Here is a 16,167-nt window from a genome sequence, read left to right as displayed (position 1 = left end):
GTTTTTTCGGATATATATTCCGGGTGTTAAGACCCAATAAACAGTTGGTAGTAGCGCTCGGCTGTCGTCTTGTGTGTTTCTTCTCTGTCTTCGTCTAAGTTTTGCGCTAACTTCTTCTATATCATGCAAAGCCAACTTGCCCGACAACACGCTCTTATGATTCTCAGGGCTGGCACGTTGGATTGGAGCGGTAGTAGTATGAGAAAACATTTATTCCAAAAAGGTAGGATAGAGAGGCGAAAATACAGATTTTGGGTGGAGTGCTTATTTCAGGACCCCAATGTCCACCGCAGTTGCTCTTGCTTGGGATATCAGCTTTCGCTGCGTCGCCAAGTCAGAGCTGAGCAGGGCAGACTCCCACTGTTCGTCGGAGTGATCTTTGTCTAGATCGGGGGGCTTGGGACCGGAGCAGCCCTTTGTTACATGATATGTTGTTGGAATTCCGCCACACCAGGGGCAGATGCTGTCATATCTGTCGGGGAAGATGATGTGGTACTTGTGTAGGTTAGGAAAGGTGTTCGTCTGTAGTTGTCGCCATTCCCTCGCCTCTGCGGCCGTTAGCTTACGGTGTGGTGGGGGATAGACTCGAAAGAGGGTAAGAAATAAGGCGACGGTGGATGACGATGTGGGCAGAATGTAGGTCCGAATGTGGTATAAACACCCCCGATGTATTCTCAATGCCCACAACGGGCTACACAGCGTCTATACGTCTATACCTATTCCGCTGTGGTAGCCATGGCGGACAATTCACTGACGTTGATCGTTCGACTCACTGTCGAGAAGCCGTTCACAGCTGCTATACAGCTGCTTGTGTGAAATGAATGTGCTTGTTTGGGCGACGAAGCTGTCCACGTTCATTGCCGCGCTAAATGGCCTGGAAACACGCAGTCTGACGAACCCACTTCATAAACAGAGCAGAAAATCGCTTGTCGCCGGAACATATTTTCTGTAACGTTGTCCCTGAACGTGTAGTAGTAACAACATAATGTTGTGTAGTTACTACTGAATAGTAGTGAAATATGGACTACAGAAGAGTACTACAGAAAAAAAAAACTATAGTACCACAGAAAAATGCTACAAAAGAACAGAAAATTTAAGGCTGTCGTTACGACATGACGACAAAATGTTCGGTCGTATTTTTGACATGGTCCTGTCGGGTTTTTTCTTTTTTTCGACTGGGAAGGCGCAGCGCTACTTTTGAGGAACGGTGTCATATTTTGTTCGCAGCCACAAATATGCTCATTATAAAACTGTATACAGTAATTAACTGAAACACGAAAGATTCATCTCATTTGCAGCAGCCCAGATACACAACTAATATTTACTGATGACTCATATTATAGCAATGGGTCTAGGGTGTTATATTATAGCAATGGACTCGTATTATAGCAATGGCTCTATGGGTGTTATATTATAGCAATGGACTATAAACTAACCCTACAGGTTAGATAATCTAACCTGTAGGGTTAGTTTTGTAGTATTATACGAGTGGAATGGGCAACAATGGAGTATATATAGTCCATTGTTGCCCATTCGACTCGTATAATATGCCGTGAAAGAAAACCGGTTCACCCCCAGCGCGTCCGATTCCCCGAAGTTTTACGACGAATCGGCCCGTATACTTCCCCAACTAAGGAATTTATAAGCACGAAGCATTCAGTATCTAAATTAAGTGGTACATTTCGTCCATAAAAAACAAACCCGTACTTCACCCGAACCGCGCATCGTTAACCGTATACTTATTCCCTCGTTACGCAGCCTGCTAATTATCATGTCCCCAGCGTTGTTGATTAGGACCCGCATAATCTCTGCTCTTGTGCTTGCATGCCTCAGTGACGCGCCGATCTCGTTTCCTTTCAGTTTACGCAGTCTAATCACGTCCGCGCTTTCACTATCGCGCCTGCACACACACGCGCGCCCGCGTCTCGCCGCCCGCAGCTAATCCCGCGGACACGACTCCTCTGCCGGCGCAGTTTCCCAGATACCCCACAGAGGGCGGAGTGTATTTACCTGCGTGCCCATCTCAGAGTTTGCACAGCGCAACGGCAGGCGGGGAGTATCTATCTATCTGTATATACATAGTCCGGCAGACTCGATCACCTCCTCATCCTGACGCGCTGGAGCGTGTAATTATATGGCTGTATCTCTCGACCCTTTGTTCTTCATGTCCGGCGAGTCCTTGTCCACTGTGCATGTATGCCTACTGATGGTGTGCCGACGAAGTAACACGGAGGGAATTAGATTAGATGGTCGCCCCAAGTCGCGGGTCCCCCCCCCCCCCCCCCAACCAGTCTCCCGTGCTAATTAGGCACAGATTGATTAGCCTAGATACGCGTTGCACGCATGGCATGCTGCTGCTCGACGTAGTAGTAGCAGTAAGTGGCCTTCATTAAAATAATAATAAAAAGGAAGGAAAAGACAACGGCGCTTGTCTGTATGCCTGTAGCTATAGTGGCCCTTTTTCCCCCGCCCGCACGGCGTCTCGGAGGCTTGGCCACCAGTTGGCAGTGCGTTCGACGAAGCCTAATTTTGTTGGTGCCGATAAAACGGTGCAGCGTATTGGAAACTGATGGCTATACGAGTAATGCGGCACGCTGGAAGGTTTATATGAACCTTTCGTGCGACGTGATCAGGCGAACCGCGCAGATCACTAAGCGTCTTTTTATTTTTAACAATGCAGTTCTTACATTCTACGTCGAACGGTTTCTACGAGATGAAAGCGAGATGAAAAAAATGTTTTTTTTTTTTTTGCAGTTTAGTTCCGACGCTTTGTCGATGCATGTTTCTGACACTTCTCTCTCAGCACAGCAGCTATACGTGCTCCTGGTGTATAGGAGAGGTTGTGATATTTGCCGGAGTTTTGCTTCGTTGGTAGAATACTCGCATGAGCCGTCTATCTCACGAACTACGGTTTTTCTGGAATTCTTGAAGGGTTGAGGGAGGGTCCCGCCTAGGTAAAATTATGAATTGTTACATGAGTTCAATTATCCTGTCATTCTGTGCTTCCGTATTAAAGCTGATTTTCTTTTTCTGGTTGTTTCATATGGATGTGCGTTTTTATGGTAATATTTCTGTACATATTATTTCCATTTTAATGAGTGCGCAGTTTTTATTGTTTGCCTATGTTGTTAACCTGCGCTGACTGCTCTCTAGTCCTATGGCCTCTGAGTCGGCCTCAAGTGGCTGAGTGCAAGTTTTAGCCCAGGGGACGTTCAGAGTTGTCTTTCTAACTGCTCTGAAAAATGAAAGATTTGAATTGAATTGAAGAAAAATCTCCCCTGAACCATGGTTCCTTATTACGTAAACAAAGCCTGTTTGGAAGCTATTATGAAAGCGAACGGCTTCATTTGGGTAAAAGTTAATCGCCATTGATGCCTGGTAAAGACACTTTGTGTTTTTGGCCGGGGAGCCCTCTAAAATATCTTATTTGAACTTTCGCGCGCTCTCCAACTGACTGCTCTTAGAGAACGTCCCCAAACCCGGCCGGCGTTCTTATATAAGGCCGTTTTGTGAGACCGCGGACACCCTTGAATCTATCTTTGCACAGGTGAGAAGTCTTGCAAATCAGCTCCCCCCGACACATTGGCTCAAGACAGAAGACCTGTGTAGAGAGTCTGCAAGGATGCAATCTTCTAGAGAGGTGAAATGTACAGAGTGTATACGCCCCACCCCAGATTCCCTCTTTACACATCCGTCCTTTGATGGACCGATAGTGGGAAGTGCGGCCGTATTTGCTCTGTCCACAGCATCCCCCTTCCTCGCCTCTCCTAGTCTGCATGCGCACAGACGTGATCCACGACCTCGTGGCCAGGCCGCGTTGAGGTCCGGCCGTGCCCGTCTCTAATTGGCTCGGGGGCCAGCCGCAAAGGCCGCGCTTATTACCGGCCGGCGGCTGCGCTGAGGCCTAATTAACTCACTTGTGACGAACCATTCTCCCCCCGCGCGAACCAATATGAAGCCCCCCCCCCCCCCCCCCGTCTCTCTCTCCCTCCCCCTCCCCCCACCTTCCACTTCGTCTTTGTTCGTCCCCAAAGCTGCATGCGTGCTGGCTGGCCGCGTATATTGTCCTCCGCACATACGCTCGCGTTATTATTTTTGCTTTCATTTTTGCTTATCTGTCATTTATTGGCGACCTGCCCCATCTATGAGATCGCTATAGCTGTCTCTTCGAGTGGTGAATAGACGACCCAGGACTAGAAAGATCGCGTCTAATTGAACAGCGCCGAACGGGCCGCCGCTCGCTATTCGCAGATGGAAAGTATGGGTACACTGTCCCCGTTACGATGTAGTTGGTCACGGGAAGAGAGGGCTCTCATACGCTGCCCGCCATAGGCTGGCAAAGCTCGGGGCAAGATGCTCATTGTTCCGAGTGTTCTGGGTGACTTGTGTCAGACGGCTAAATGCGGCCCGTGCTTTCCCGTGTCGAGCAGGCAATTGTAAGGTCGTCTCTGGAGAGATCTCATTTGTAGGGAGAGGTTGCGGTGATAAACCGGGTGACAGTGCTCGAAGACGACTTTTAGAGGGCTGCGTCAGAAAAAAAAATGGAGGGATGAAGAAATCATGTAAAAGAATGGCTGCTGCTTTAGCATTGCTAAGCACGACATATTGTGCGAAAGCATGGTGGAAATTGAGAACTGAAATTGAAAATGGTTTTTCGGGGAAGGAAATGGCACAGTATCTGTCTGACATATCAGCGGATATCCGAACCGCGCCGTAAGGGACAGGATAAAGGAGGGAGTGAAAGAAGAAAGGGGTGGCGTAGTGGAGGGCTCCGGAATAATTTCGACCGCACGGGGATCTTTAACGTGCACTGCATCAAAGGAGCCTTTGACAACGTTAGCCACACGGCTGTAATGGAAGGACTCGACAACCTCCACTGCGGCGAGAACATTCACAGCTACGTGAAGGCCTTTCTCTCCAACCGCACTGCAACGGTTGGGCTCGGAGACCTTCGTAGCGCTAAATTTTCGACCCCAAACAAAGGCACACCTCAAGGGTCCGTCATCTCGCCACGACTTTTCAACGTGGCCATGATCGGCCTCGCAAGACAACTCGAGAAGATCGAAGGCATACAGCACGCAATATACGCTGACGACGTCACGGTCTGGGTTACCACTGGGTCTCTCGGCCAGAAAGAAGAACGACTGCAAGCAGCGGCTACCTGCGTGGAAGAATATGTCAGTGCACGAGGCCTCGCCTGCTCCACCGAAAAATCAGAACTCCTGCGAGTCCACAAAGGGAAACACAAGGAAGGGTCCCTCAATGTCTCCCTCGAAGGACAGCTAATTCCCGAACGAGACAAGATACGAGTCTTGGGAATGTGGCTGCAGAGCAACCAGCGATGCAGCCATACGCTCGGCCTTCTCAAGCAATCGACCACTCAGGTCGCCAGAATGATCACGCGCGTGTCGCAGAAGCGGAGCGGCATGCGAGAGGGGGATACCCTGTGCCTGGTTCAGAGCCTGGTGGTTAGTCGCGTGGGTTACGCCCTCCCGTACTTCAACCTCAACAAAGGAGAAGTGGATAGTGCAGACACCATACTCCGCAAAGCTTCCAAGACAGCCCTGCATCTACCTATGAACACCTCCAACGAAAAACTATTGGCTCTTGGAATTCACAACACCTTCGAAGAGATCAAAGAAGCCCAACTGGTCACGCAGTTAGCTAGGCTCCAGCAGACTCCTACGGGGCGCTCGCTCCTTAGCCGACTGGGGCTAGGCGGAACTGCGGAATTCGAGAATCGTACTGCGAGCATACCGGACGCAATCCGCCAGACGCTAAAGGTTCGCTCCCTTCCCCGGAACATGGACCCCAACTTGCATGCGGCCCGTAGGGCAGCCCGGGCGAGGTATGTACAACAAAATCTAGCTACAAAATCCACAACGGTATACACGGACGCGGCTCCGTATACAAGAAGCTCACATAACAGCACAGTGGCGGTAGTTATTGATTCGAACTTAAAGGAATTAGCTAGCGCCTCAGTGAGGGATTGCACGGTAACCGAAGGGGAGGAGCTGGCCGTAGCTCTAGCGGCGGTAGCCGGTTATCGAAGCAACATGTCCCTTACCATCCTTACAGATTCGAGAGAAGCGTGCCGTAACTACATGAACGGCCGCATAGGTCGCGCCGCGCTCCGGCTCCTCCAGAGCGCGACCCCACCAAAAGTCATACATAGCATTTACTGGGTGCCAGGACACACCGACATAGCGGGGAACGAACGCGCCGACGAGGTAGCTCGAGGGTATACGAGCCGAGCTTCCTCCCAATCGGACGATCTACCCGACCGAGTCAGTCCTACGTACTCAGACATTCTCAACTACTATAAGGGGGTACGGATCCGCTATCCGCCGCCTCATCCTGATCTAAATCAACTAGAGGCAGTGTATTGGCGAAGATTGCAGACAGGAACATTCCCAAACCTGCATATCCTTAGCAAGATTTACCCGACGCAATATCGGGACACTTGCCCGTGGTGTGGCAGCAAACCATCGTTGTACCACATCACGTGGGAATGCAGTAAAAACGACAGCTTTCGCAAAGACCCGAGTGCGGAACAGTGGGAGAGCCGGCTCTCCAGCGGCGATCTGGGTTGCCAACAAGGTCTGATCCAGCACGCCCAACGAGCAGCGAAGCTCAGCGGAGCCCTGGAATAGGGGCACCGACCCTGTGAGAAGAAGGACGATGGACCTCTTCTTTCTCGTCTGCTACTAGCACCTTTCTAGAGCATTAAAAGTCTTTCCTACCTACCTACCTACCTTAACGTGCACTGACATCGCACAACACACGGGCGCCTCTGCGTTTCGCCTCCATAGAAACGCAGCCGCCCCCAAGTTTTGGGGGCAGGCCGAACCCATTTTGGTAGTGTCCCAGGTTCCGAACGCGCGAACTCAATTTTTCTTATTTTCTTGGGGTGGGCCACACAAGTTTCGGTGGTGGGCGAAGTCCATTTTGGGGGTTTCTCAGGTCGGTTCTGAACGTGGGTCAATAATAATAATAATAATAATAATAATAATAATAATAATAATAATAATAATAATAATAATAATAATAATAATTGGTTTGGGGGGAAAGGAAATGGCGCAGTATCTGTCTCATATATCGTTGGACACCTGAACCACACCGTAAGGGAACGGGGAAAGGAGGCAGTGAAAGAAGAAAGGAAAAGAGAGGTGCCGCACTGGAGGGCTCCGGAATAATTTCGACCACCTGGGGATCTTTAACGTGCACTGACATCGCACAGCACACGGGCGCCTTAGCGTTTTTCCTCCATAAAAACGCAGCCGCCGCGGTCGGGTTCGAACCCGGGAAATCAAGATCAGTAGCCGAGCGAAATAATATGTTATAATAATAATTGGTTTTTGCGGAAAGGAAATGGAGCAGTATCTGTCTCATATATCGGCGGACACCTGAACAGCGCCGTAAGGGAAGGGATAAAGGAGGGAGTGAAAGAATAAAGGAAGAAAGAGGTGCCATAGTGGAGGGCTCCGAAATAATTTCGACCACCTGGGGATCTATAACGTGCACTGACATCGCACAGCACACGGGCGCCTTAGCGTTTTTCCTCCATAAAAACGCAGCCGCCGCGGTCGGGTTCGAACCCGGGAACTCCGGATCAGTAGCCGAGCGCCCTAACCACTGAGCCACCGCGGCGGGTACGTTGATCAACTCAAATTTCAAATTTTCGGGTGTGCCTTAATCTCTTTCTGTCGGTGTCCCAGGTCGGTTTCGAACGTTTTTCTTTTCTTGCATTTAAACTACGCAACATATTAGACGAATGCACAGAAAGACATGACAGGACGGGCGCTCACCAACTATAAACCCGCAGCGTGTTTTTTAAGCGGTTCCGGACGTGGATCACTAAATTTTCCAATTTTCTGAGGTGAACATGGGGATCTTTAACGTGCACTGACATCGCACAGCACACGGCCGCCTTAGCGAGTTCCTCCATAAAAACGCAGCCGCCGCGGGACATGCCTCATGTGCCATACTGTGTGTTGCCGTCCTTGCCCGGAAGGGTCATCCCCAAATTGAGCTTTGCTTCGGGTTCGAACCCGACCGCGGCGGCTGCATTTTTATGGAGACAAAGCGCTAAGGCGCCCGTGTGCTGTGCGATGTCAGTGCACGTTAAAGATCCCCAGGTGGTCGAAATTATCCCGGAGCCCTCCACAACGGCACCTCTTTCTTCCTTTCTTCTTTCACTCCCTCCTTTATCCATTCCCTTACGGCGCGGTTCAGGTGTCCATACTGCGCCATTTCCTTTCCCCCAAAACGAATTTATTATTATTATTATTATTATTATTATTATTATTATTATTATTATTATTATTATTATTATTATTATTATTATTATTATTATTATTATTAAAGACTTGGGGAGCCCTCCACTACGGCACCTCTTTCTTCCTTTTTTCTTTCTCTCCCTCCTTTATCCCTTCCCTTACGGCGCGGTTCAAGTGTCCGCCGATATGTGAGAGATACTGCGCCATTTCCTTTCCCCAAAAACCAACCAACCAACCGACCTTAAAGACTTGGGTAAATGTCTCACTGTGTCTTCATATCTTCCGAATAGGTAGCCTTAGCGTATGCGAATAGACCTGGTAGCGTGGGTGGGTCCCGGGCCAGACAGGTTCGGCACTGCCCTCGCGCACTAGCTGAGGCGCGCCCGCGCTTCGTCATTCGGGGCGGCGCATTGACAGCTGTTACGAGCTCGGGTCGTCCGTCTGTTCCCAAAGCTTCTAACTGGCTCGTGCCAGCTCGCGATCTCAGTTGCAAGTTAAGGTGGAAGACCTGGGGAGGTAACAGTTTTGTTCTATATAACATCCTTTCTGTGCCCTTTGCTCAACGCTTTTAAAGTTTTACACTGGATGTCATTCTCGAAAAACCCGGAAAAGGTAGGTTATCGAGCGTCAAAACACTGTCTCACAATGCAGGAAGAAAAAATAAAAAGAATGGAAAAGCGCGTTGTTAAAGGTCCCGGTCAGACGACGGTACGGAGAGTCTCACAAGCGGCCCTGCCTTCAACAGCCAAATTTCCGCTGGCGCAGAAGACACAGCTGTGACAGCTGCGCGATTCATACGCAAAAGAAAAAAAATACATGGGGCGCTTAAGAAACTTGCGCAATAGTGATGCGAAGCGTTGCAATCTATTCCAATTTCAGTTCTGTTCTAATTATATTCCAATTCGGTTGTATTTGTAGTAGGTGGAGGCGTAAGTACTAGTACTGAATGAATGAATGAATGAATGAATGAATGAATGAATGAATGAATGAATGAATGAATGAACTTAATTCCCGTCATCATGGGGCCTCACGGTCTGGGCGCAACAATTAGGAGGGGTGCCTCCCAGCCGGCTCTCATCACCGGAGACCGCAGAGAAAGTCTCAAAGGGGGGAAAATACGAAATGTTAATCAGCAATAGTCAGTACTAGTAGTTGTAGTAAGCTGTCTCTGCCTGACGGATCAGCAAAAACTCATCATCCTTCAGTCAGAGACAACTTACTACAAGTACTAGTACTGACTATTCCTGATTAACATTTCGTATTTTCCCTCCTTTGATGACGTCACACCGTTTCGACCAATCCATTTTCTTTCTTTAAAAGCCAATCTTTTTTTCCTGATACAGAAAAAAGTGGGAAAGAACAGTAGCAGAAAGCCAGAGAAGAAGAAAGCACATATAGTAGTATCAGCAAACTTTATTGATAGCGTTGTTTTTAAGCCGTCATGCAGGGTCGTGACTCCCATTTGTGAGTGACTTCCTCTGCTCAACCTCTTCCTCTCGTAAGGTTTGACCATTAAATAGTTCCACGCTTCTCGCGAGGGAGCTGTTTCGAGTTCTTTTGGCCTGTATGAGCTCATAGAGGCCCATAAATTTTCCCCAAAAGAAAGACCCCCCAGGACAAACACTGCTCAATCAATACTGGAGAGTCTTGATCTGACCCCAAGCAGGTATAGGGCTAGCGATGACATCGTGGGGACACGTGACAGGCAATGCGCGATACTTGTACTAGATACGCAACAAGAACGAAAACAGGAAGCAGCTGTGGTCGACGTCTAAATCCGCAAGGTGGTAGGAGGTGAAAAACGAACACGGGTGCTTGATTAGCTGGAGGTTTCTTTTCTAACGACGGCGGCTGTGTGTGGGGTTAGGGGGGCGGTGAGTACAAATTGATGTGCGCCTGCGTCGATAGATTACCGCCTGCTAAAGAGAAAGAGGCTAGCTTCACTGAAGGCGCACCAGTGGCGTCACTGTAGTCGGATACAACTTAAGTACACTACGGCTTTTCCTTATCCCATACGCTTATGCACAGTAAAGCTTTGTCAGCCTCAGCCCCGTCAAAGGACCCTCTTCCAGCCAATGGCGTCGGCCGATTCTGATTACCCTGCTACTGTGACAAAACAGGAAGTGGTAGATGGAAGGGGATAATCCCTTGCCTCTGTGGTCCGCGATAGATCCCTCTCTCCATTGTGGCGCCGCTCCCTGCATTGTCACGCTAGCATGGTGAAGAGAATCGGCCAACGCCATTGGCGGGACGGGGTTCCTTTGATGGGGAAAAGGCACAGAATCCTCTTTAGTGCACCTTCGAGTTGTAAGGGACTACAGCGACGCCACTGAGACGGAGCCTTTTATGCGTGTGCTATCGGGGACAAAAGTGGTATACTCCACGCAGCGGGAGCCGCAGCAACGAAAAACTGCATCGTAACGCCATCTACAGGTGGCATCTGGAAACGAGGCAGCCAATGGAAGCCCTTTATTATCTGCAGGCATGTCGCTTGACTCGTTTCAATGTTTCGCGATTTAGATGGCGTTACGATGCAGTTTTCTGGTTCTCCGGCCCCCGATGCGTGGAGTATACCACTTTTGTCCCCGATAGTGCATGCCGGTAAAGGCCAGATATGTAGCGCCACCACGGGCCGTTTTTCGAACCTCACCGTACTTTTTTAGGGGCATAGGGATGAGCCCGGGGCAGCTCACACAGAGGCACGCGATGGAAAGCAGCCAGCGGAAAGCGACGAACGCGCCCCCTGAGAGGAAAAGTAATAATAAATAGCAAAATATGCACCGAAAAAAGAAAGAAACGCGCTTGTTGTTCTCCGGAATTTTCTGTCGGGCGCCCTCCTTGTTTACCGCTTGTCTCGTGGAGCGAGGCGACAACGCCGTGGGCTCAGACTTTTGGCAGCCCTTCAGACGCAGTGCTCGCTGAACGGAATAACAAAAAAATAATTAATGTGCAAAAAAGTAAAGCTTCAAAATTGCGGGGCAAAATGGTGGAAGAAGTGCTGGCAGGCCGACACATTTGCATGGCAAGCATTCACCAACAAATGCAAGCGGATCTGCCAGCGGCAAATTAAATCTGTCAGTCTGCCTGTCTCTCTCTCTCTCTCTCTCTCTCTCTCTGTGTGTGTGTGTGTGTGTGTGTGTGTGTGTGTGTGTGTGTGTGTGTGTGTGTGTGTGTGTGTGTGTGTGTGTGTGTGTGTGTGTGTGTGTGTGTGTGTGTGTGTGTGTGTGTGTGTGTGTGTGTGTGTGTGTGTGTGTGTGTGTTTTCAAGTCACGACTTCTGAAGTCGCCTAGCATAATCCATAAATACACGCACACAGGAACGCGGCAGTCAGCAATACTAACATTATTAAGTCATAATGTGATCATTCTGATCTTTTCAAATAATTTCACACTGCAGTTTGAGGTCCACCCCGCCGCGGTGGCTCAGTGGTTAGGGCGCTCGACTACTGATCCAGAGTTCCCGGGTTCGAACCCGACCGCGGCGGCTGCGTTTTTATGGAGGAAAAACGCTAAGGCGCCCGTGTGCTGTGCGATGTCAGTGCACGTTAAAGATCCCCAGGTGGTCGAAATTATTCCGGAGCCCTCCACTACGGCACCTCTTCTTCCTTTCTTCTTTCACTCCATCCTTTATTCCTTCCCTTACGGCGCGGTTCAGGTGTCCACCGATATATGAGACAGATACTGCGCCATTTCCTTTCCCCCAAAACCAATTATTATTATTATTATTATTATTATTATTATTATTATTATTATTATTATTATTATTATTATTATTATTATTGAGGTCCTTAACGATAATTTCATTTTTCATTTGTCTTTCGGCAGTTTGGTTGAGCACGTAATAGTTCGAGGTAGAAGTCAGAGCTATTAATCCAAAATTGAGTGAGAAACAGTAAAGAGATCTTTGTAAGCAAAACGGGCAAAAAACGTATACAAAACAACCTCTGTGGGCCGCACTTAGTATACGGAATGTTTTAAAATGTAAGTGCGCGTCGTATTGAAACATCGTTTTGGAATCGCGGGCTGAGCATTCTTCGAAAACCCAGTTTTAGGCGTGTCATGGTTTTCTTTTTACTTCAGCTGTTCAACTATTCTGGAAGGTCTGACCTGGCTGTTCCTGTCTTTCCGTCGTTGTTTACACGTTCCCGAGGTTTAGTGCTGCGTATTCAAGTAATGTGTTGCAACTTTTCGATGCGCAAGAAGAAAATGTCTCCTGTTTGTTTCTTGTTTACATACCTTGAAAAGGCTGTACTGAATGCGTTATTATTATTTCAAGTATTGCAAATTCACAGTGTCACACCCTGTTCAAGTATATGATGAATTTTTGCCTGACTGACTGGTTTCCGGCATCTTGTCGTAGTATTGTCTGCCCGCAATAAATGAGGCAGACCTGTCTTTTTTTCATACTTTACATTTGTGCGTTTACGCCTGCAACTTTTCTCTTTTCTTAAGACACGTGGTAAGGCGCCGTAAAATTATTTTTAAGATTATTTTCTGCGTGTGTCGGGAGGTTAGTAAAAACTGTCCTCCCTTCGCTGCATTACTTAGCTTCATTTGGTTCTATTCATCTCCAGCAATAAAATTGTTCCTACCGTTTGCATTCTGCGTGGCAAAACAGAACGAGTGCTGTGTCCTGGCTTTAAGGCGCTCTGTGCCTAAAGTAAAACTAAAGTAGTTCACTATAGTTTAGTGCATTTTACGCGACAGCGTATACAGCTTGATCGGTCGAAAAGCCGCCACCGTCGCCTAAGATCGACTGGAAGGCCTCAGAAACGTGACTGAAATATTCCCAGAAGTTTGAAATAAAAAAAAAAGAATTCGCCGGCATTGGGGTTCGAATCCAGGCCCTCTGCGTGCCCGGCGGGCACGCAACGCATATGCCGCAAAGTTTGTTTGTTTTTGTTTTCTTTTTACGTGGTATTTATTACAATGAAGCGATGTTCATGAACTATGTACAAACCAGGAAGAAGACAATTTCAAATCAACACAATGCATAAAGCAACAAACCTAAACAACCAAGCACGAGAGAAGACACGACAAGTGCACATTACTACATCATAATACGACACAGCTATACTCCGTTTCATCCACCAGGCGCAACGCTGTCAAAGCTAGCGCTCTTGTTTGTACTGCCTGCATCCGCGACCAAAAAGTAGTGCGCTCCTTGCTGTAAGCGCAACACAGTAAATCCTTTGCCTGCAGGCTTACTACATGACACACGTTTCACAAAATTGATTAAATGCACTCATACTGCTGGCGACACACCGTCGCTTTCTCGTGCCTTAGACCACTCGGCCACAGAACAAGCGCGGAGTAACACGCCTCCCTTTATTTTTCCGTACGGACTACTTCTGTACCTTTCACAGCGTTGCACCTCATGTATGAAACGGAGTATAAGCAGGGACGCTCTAGAAAGAAGGCAACGAAGAGCACAGCGCCAGACGCGGTTGCCACTCTGGTTCAAATTCAGTCTGGGCATACAATTCATTTAGATGAACAATCATTCTGCTGAAGTGGTCTTTTCTAGAAACAACAGACTCACAACGTCGGTCCAAAGTGCGCGTTTTCCAGAGGCCGTGTAGTCCAGTCAGAATGTCTGAAGGTTCACCAACAAATGGCAGTGCAGTGACATACCGCACAGAATTCGGTGTCAAATTGTCTTTTTTCAATGTCCGTTGCAAGATATCCCAAAAGAGTACTGCACCTTCGCAATCGATGAAACAATGCTCAATCGTTTTATGGAACATCGCAAAGGCGATAATTTACCGCGGACACAAAAACGCCCTTTTTTTTCTAACCACGTTCTGACAAGCCATGTCTCATTATGTAGCTTATAGAAAAATGTCTTGGCACACGGCGGGAGGGGCATTTTACGCACTCTCTTGAGTACATCATGTCCCGGTAAACCAAAATACATAGAATGGTAAGTGGGTGGAGGGAAGAGCGTACAGATTAAATCCTTGTACAATCACTTCCTCGACACTGAAAACAGGAACTCAGGGGAGAAAAGAACAAGCAGGAAACTAACAGCCAATTACACCTCATGCATGATGAAGCCCCACATTCACGGGCGACCAGAAACACTAGAATACACAATGAGGGTGGGTAAAACATGAACGAAATTCACTTGCAAGAATGCACGCACTATTGAGTGTGCAGCGTCACGGGAAAACATGAAATGCGAAACTATTGGCCGGACATAATGTCACAAAGGGTCGTTGGTTGAAGCGTGTCAGAGGCAGCAAGTGAACGCGTTGTTGTGTGTATGACAGTAAAGTGTGTTGGGGACGTGTACAGATGTTATAGTAATTTTTTTTAAATAAAACCAAATATAAATATTCCAATAAGGCGTCAGATCTAAATCAGGCGGAATGAAAAGGCGGTATTATGGTGGTTTACTGTACTGAAACATATGATATGTATATGCATGAGTATGTAGTGGCGTAGTATGCCGTGCAGTGTAACCTACAAGCAGACAGTGATTGGTGATTTGTAATCGATAATTCTGATTGGTTGTTGGTAATCTGTAACGTGCTCCGTAATTGTGATTGTAATCGGTGAACGTGATCGGTAATGTCATTGTGGATTGCTAATTGGTGAGGAATGAAAAAGAAAAAAGAATAAAAGTGAAAAAAAAAGAAGGAAAAGGTTATATCGCGTCTACTCTAAAGGGCGAAGCTTAAGCGTCCTCATAATTCTTTTTATCCCCGCTAGGGAACAATGAAGCCCTTTAGCGCAAGAGAAGGATTTAACGCTTCTTGAGCGCGAAAATGGCTCAGTCAGCGGCAGAAATAGAGTGCCTACACGGTCGCGCCCTTTGACCATGCAGAAGTTGTACACTATACAAGTTTGATGTAACTTTGTCTTTCTACTGGAAACTATATCTCAGCACCGACTACCTTTCTTGAACTATACATGAGCGCCCGACGAGGCTGCGCTAAATAACTGAGTGAAGCAGTCGTGCTTGGCCCGTGGGAGGAAGTTTGATGGGAATGCGCCAAGCCTTTGTAGAGCTCTTCCAACGTCGTATTCGTATATTTTTTGTCCGCACCTTTCGAACAGCATAGCAACTCCCACAGCGTGCATTTTGCTTGCCGGAAAACGTCTTTACCGGGAACAGACAGTCAAAACTTGAACTGGAAGGCGCGTTTCTCGCGACGCGTTTATTATTTACCAGCGCTCGCGCTACGCGAGTTGTCGCTCTCTGCGCTCTCCTGAAAAGGTCGAAGGTTACCGTCCGCCCACAGGTGTTCCCTTCTTCACCTACATAGTCGGAATGCAAGGTGGAGGAGAGGCACCTTCTGAATCCGCGTAAAGTATTCCGGGGGACCTTATACAACGCGCTCGTTTTATTGACCGCAAGTTCAACAAATTGGCCAATTCTGTTCTGTTTTCTTTCTTTTTTTGATGGGGGGGGGGAGGCTTTTTTTTTGCGCGCGTAAAATGGTAGTGGTCGTCATTGTTCTCCAGGCGTTCAGTGCATCACACTCATACAGAGGGACCGTCCAAGAATTGGAAGCCGAGTGGAGGCTAATAATTTCGCAGTGTTTCAGGCGCTGCATATTTGTCGTGATTTCTCTATTTATTTTGCTGCTCCTTGTTTATGCGCGCAGGTCTCAAGGATGGCGGCACGCAACTGAAGCTCGTCATCGACTACGAGAACGGCGGCCAAGCACTATTCAAGCCCATGAGGTGAGTGGTCTGAAAACATTTCGCGATGCCTGTCCCCCCCCCCCCCTCCTCTGCATAAACTTTTTGTGCTCTTTTAGCGCCAAAGCATTACTTAGCATGGTCTGACCGGCTCACCGAGTTTGCGCGAAGCTTGACCTTGAGTGTGACCTTGGCCGAACCTAGGATAGCAACAGCCTCTTGCAGAATTTAAATAACTA

The 16,167-nt window shown here is 48.0% G+C and overlaps 1 protein-coding gene across 5 annotated transcripts in view; it reads left to right on the top strand.

Moving 5' to 3' along the window:
- LOC144102066 (extracellular serine/threonine protein CG31145) overlaps positions 1-16,167 on the top strand; it is a 250,432-nt gene that overhangs the window by 193,987 nt on the left and 40,278 nt on the right. For all 5 annotated transcript variants that reach the window (XM_077635340.1, XM_077635341.1, XM_077635342.1 and 2 more), the window contains one exon: positions 15,892-15,970. In XM_077635340.1, coding sequence (XP_077491466.1) covers positions 15,892-15,970 — 79 coding nt within the window. The remainder of the gene's footprint in view (positions 1-15,891; positions 15,971-16,167) is intronic.

This window comes from Amblyomma americanum, chromosome 8, assembly GCF_052857255.1.
Source record: "Amblyomma americanum isolate KBUSLIRL-KWMA chromosome 8, ASM5285725v1, whole genome shotgun sequence".
Lineage (NCBI taxonomy): Eukaryota > Metazoa > Arthropoda > Arachnida > Ixodida > Ixodidae > Amblyomma > Amblyomma americanum.
The sequence above is the reverse complement of the archived record's forward strand: the minus strand, read 5'-3'. Positions and strand labels throughout refer to the sequence as shown.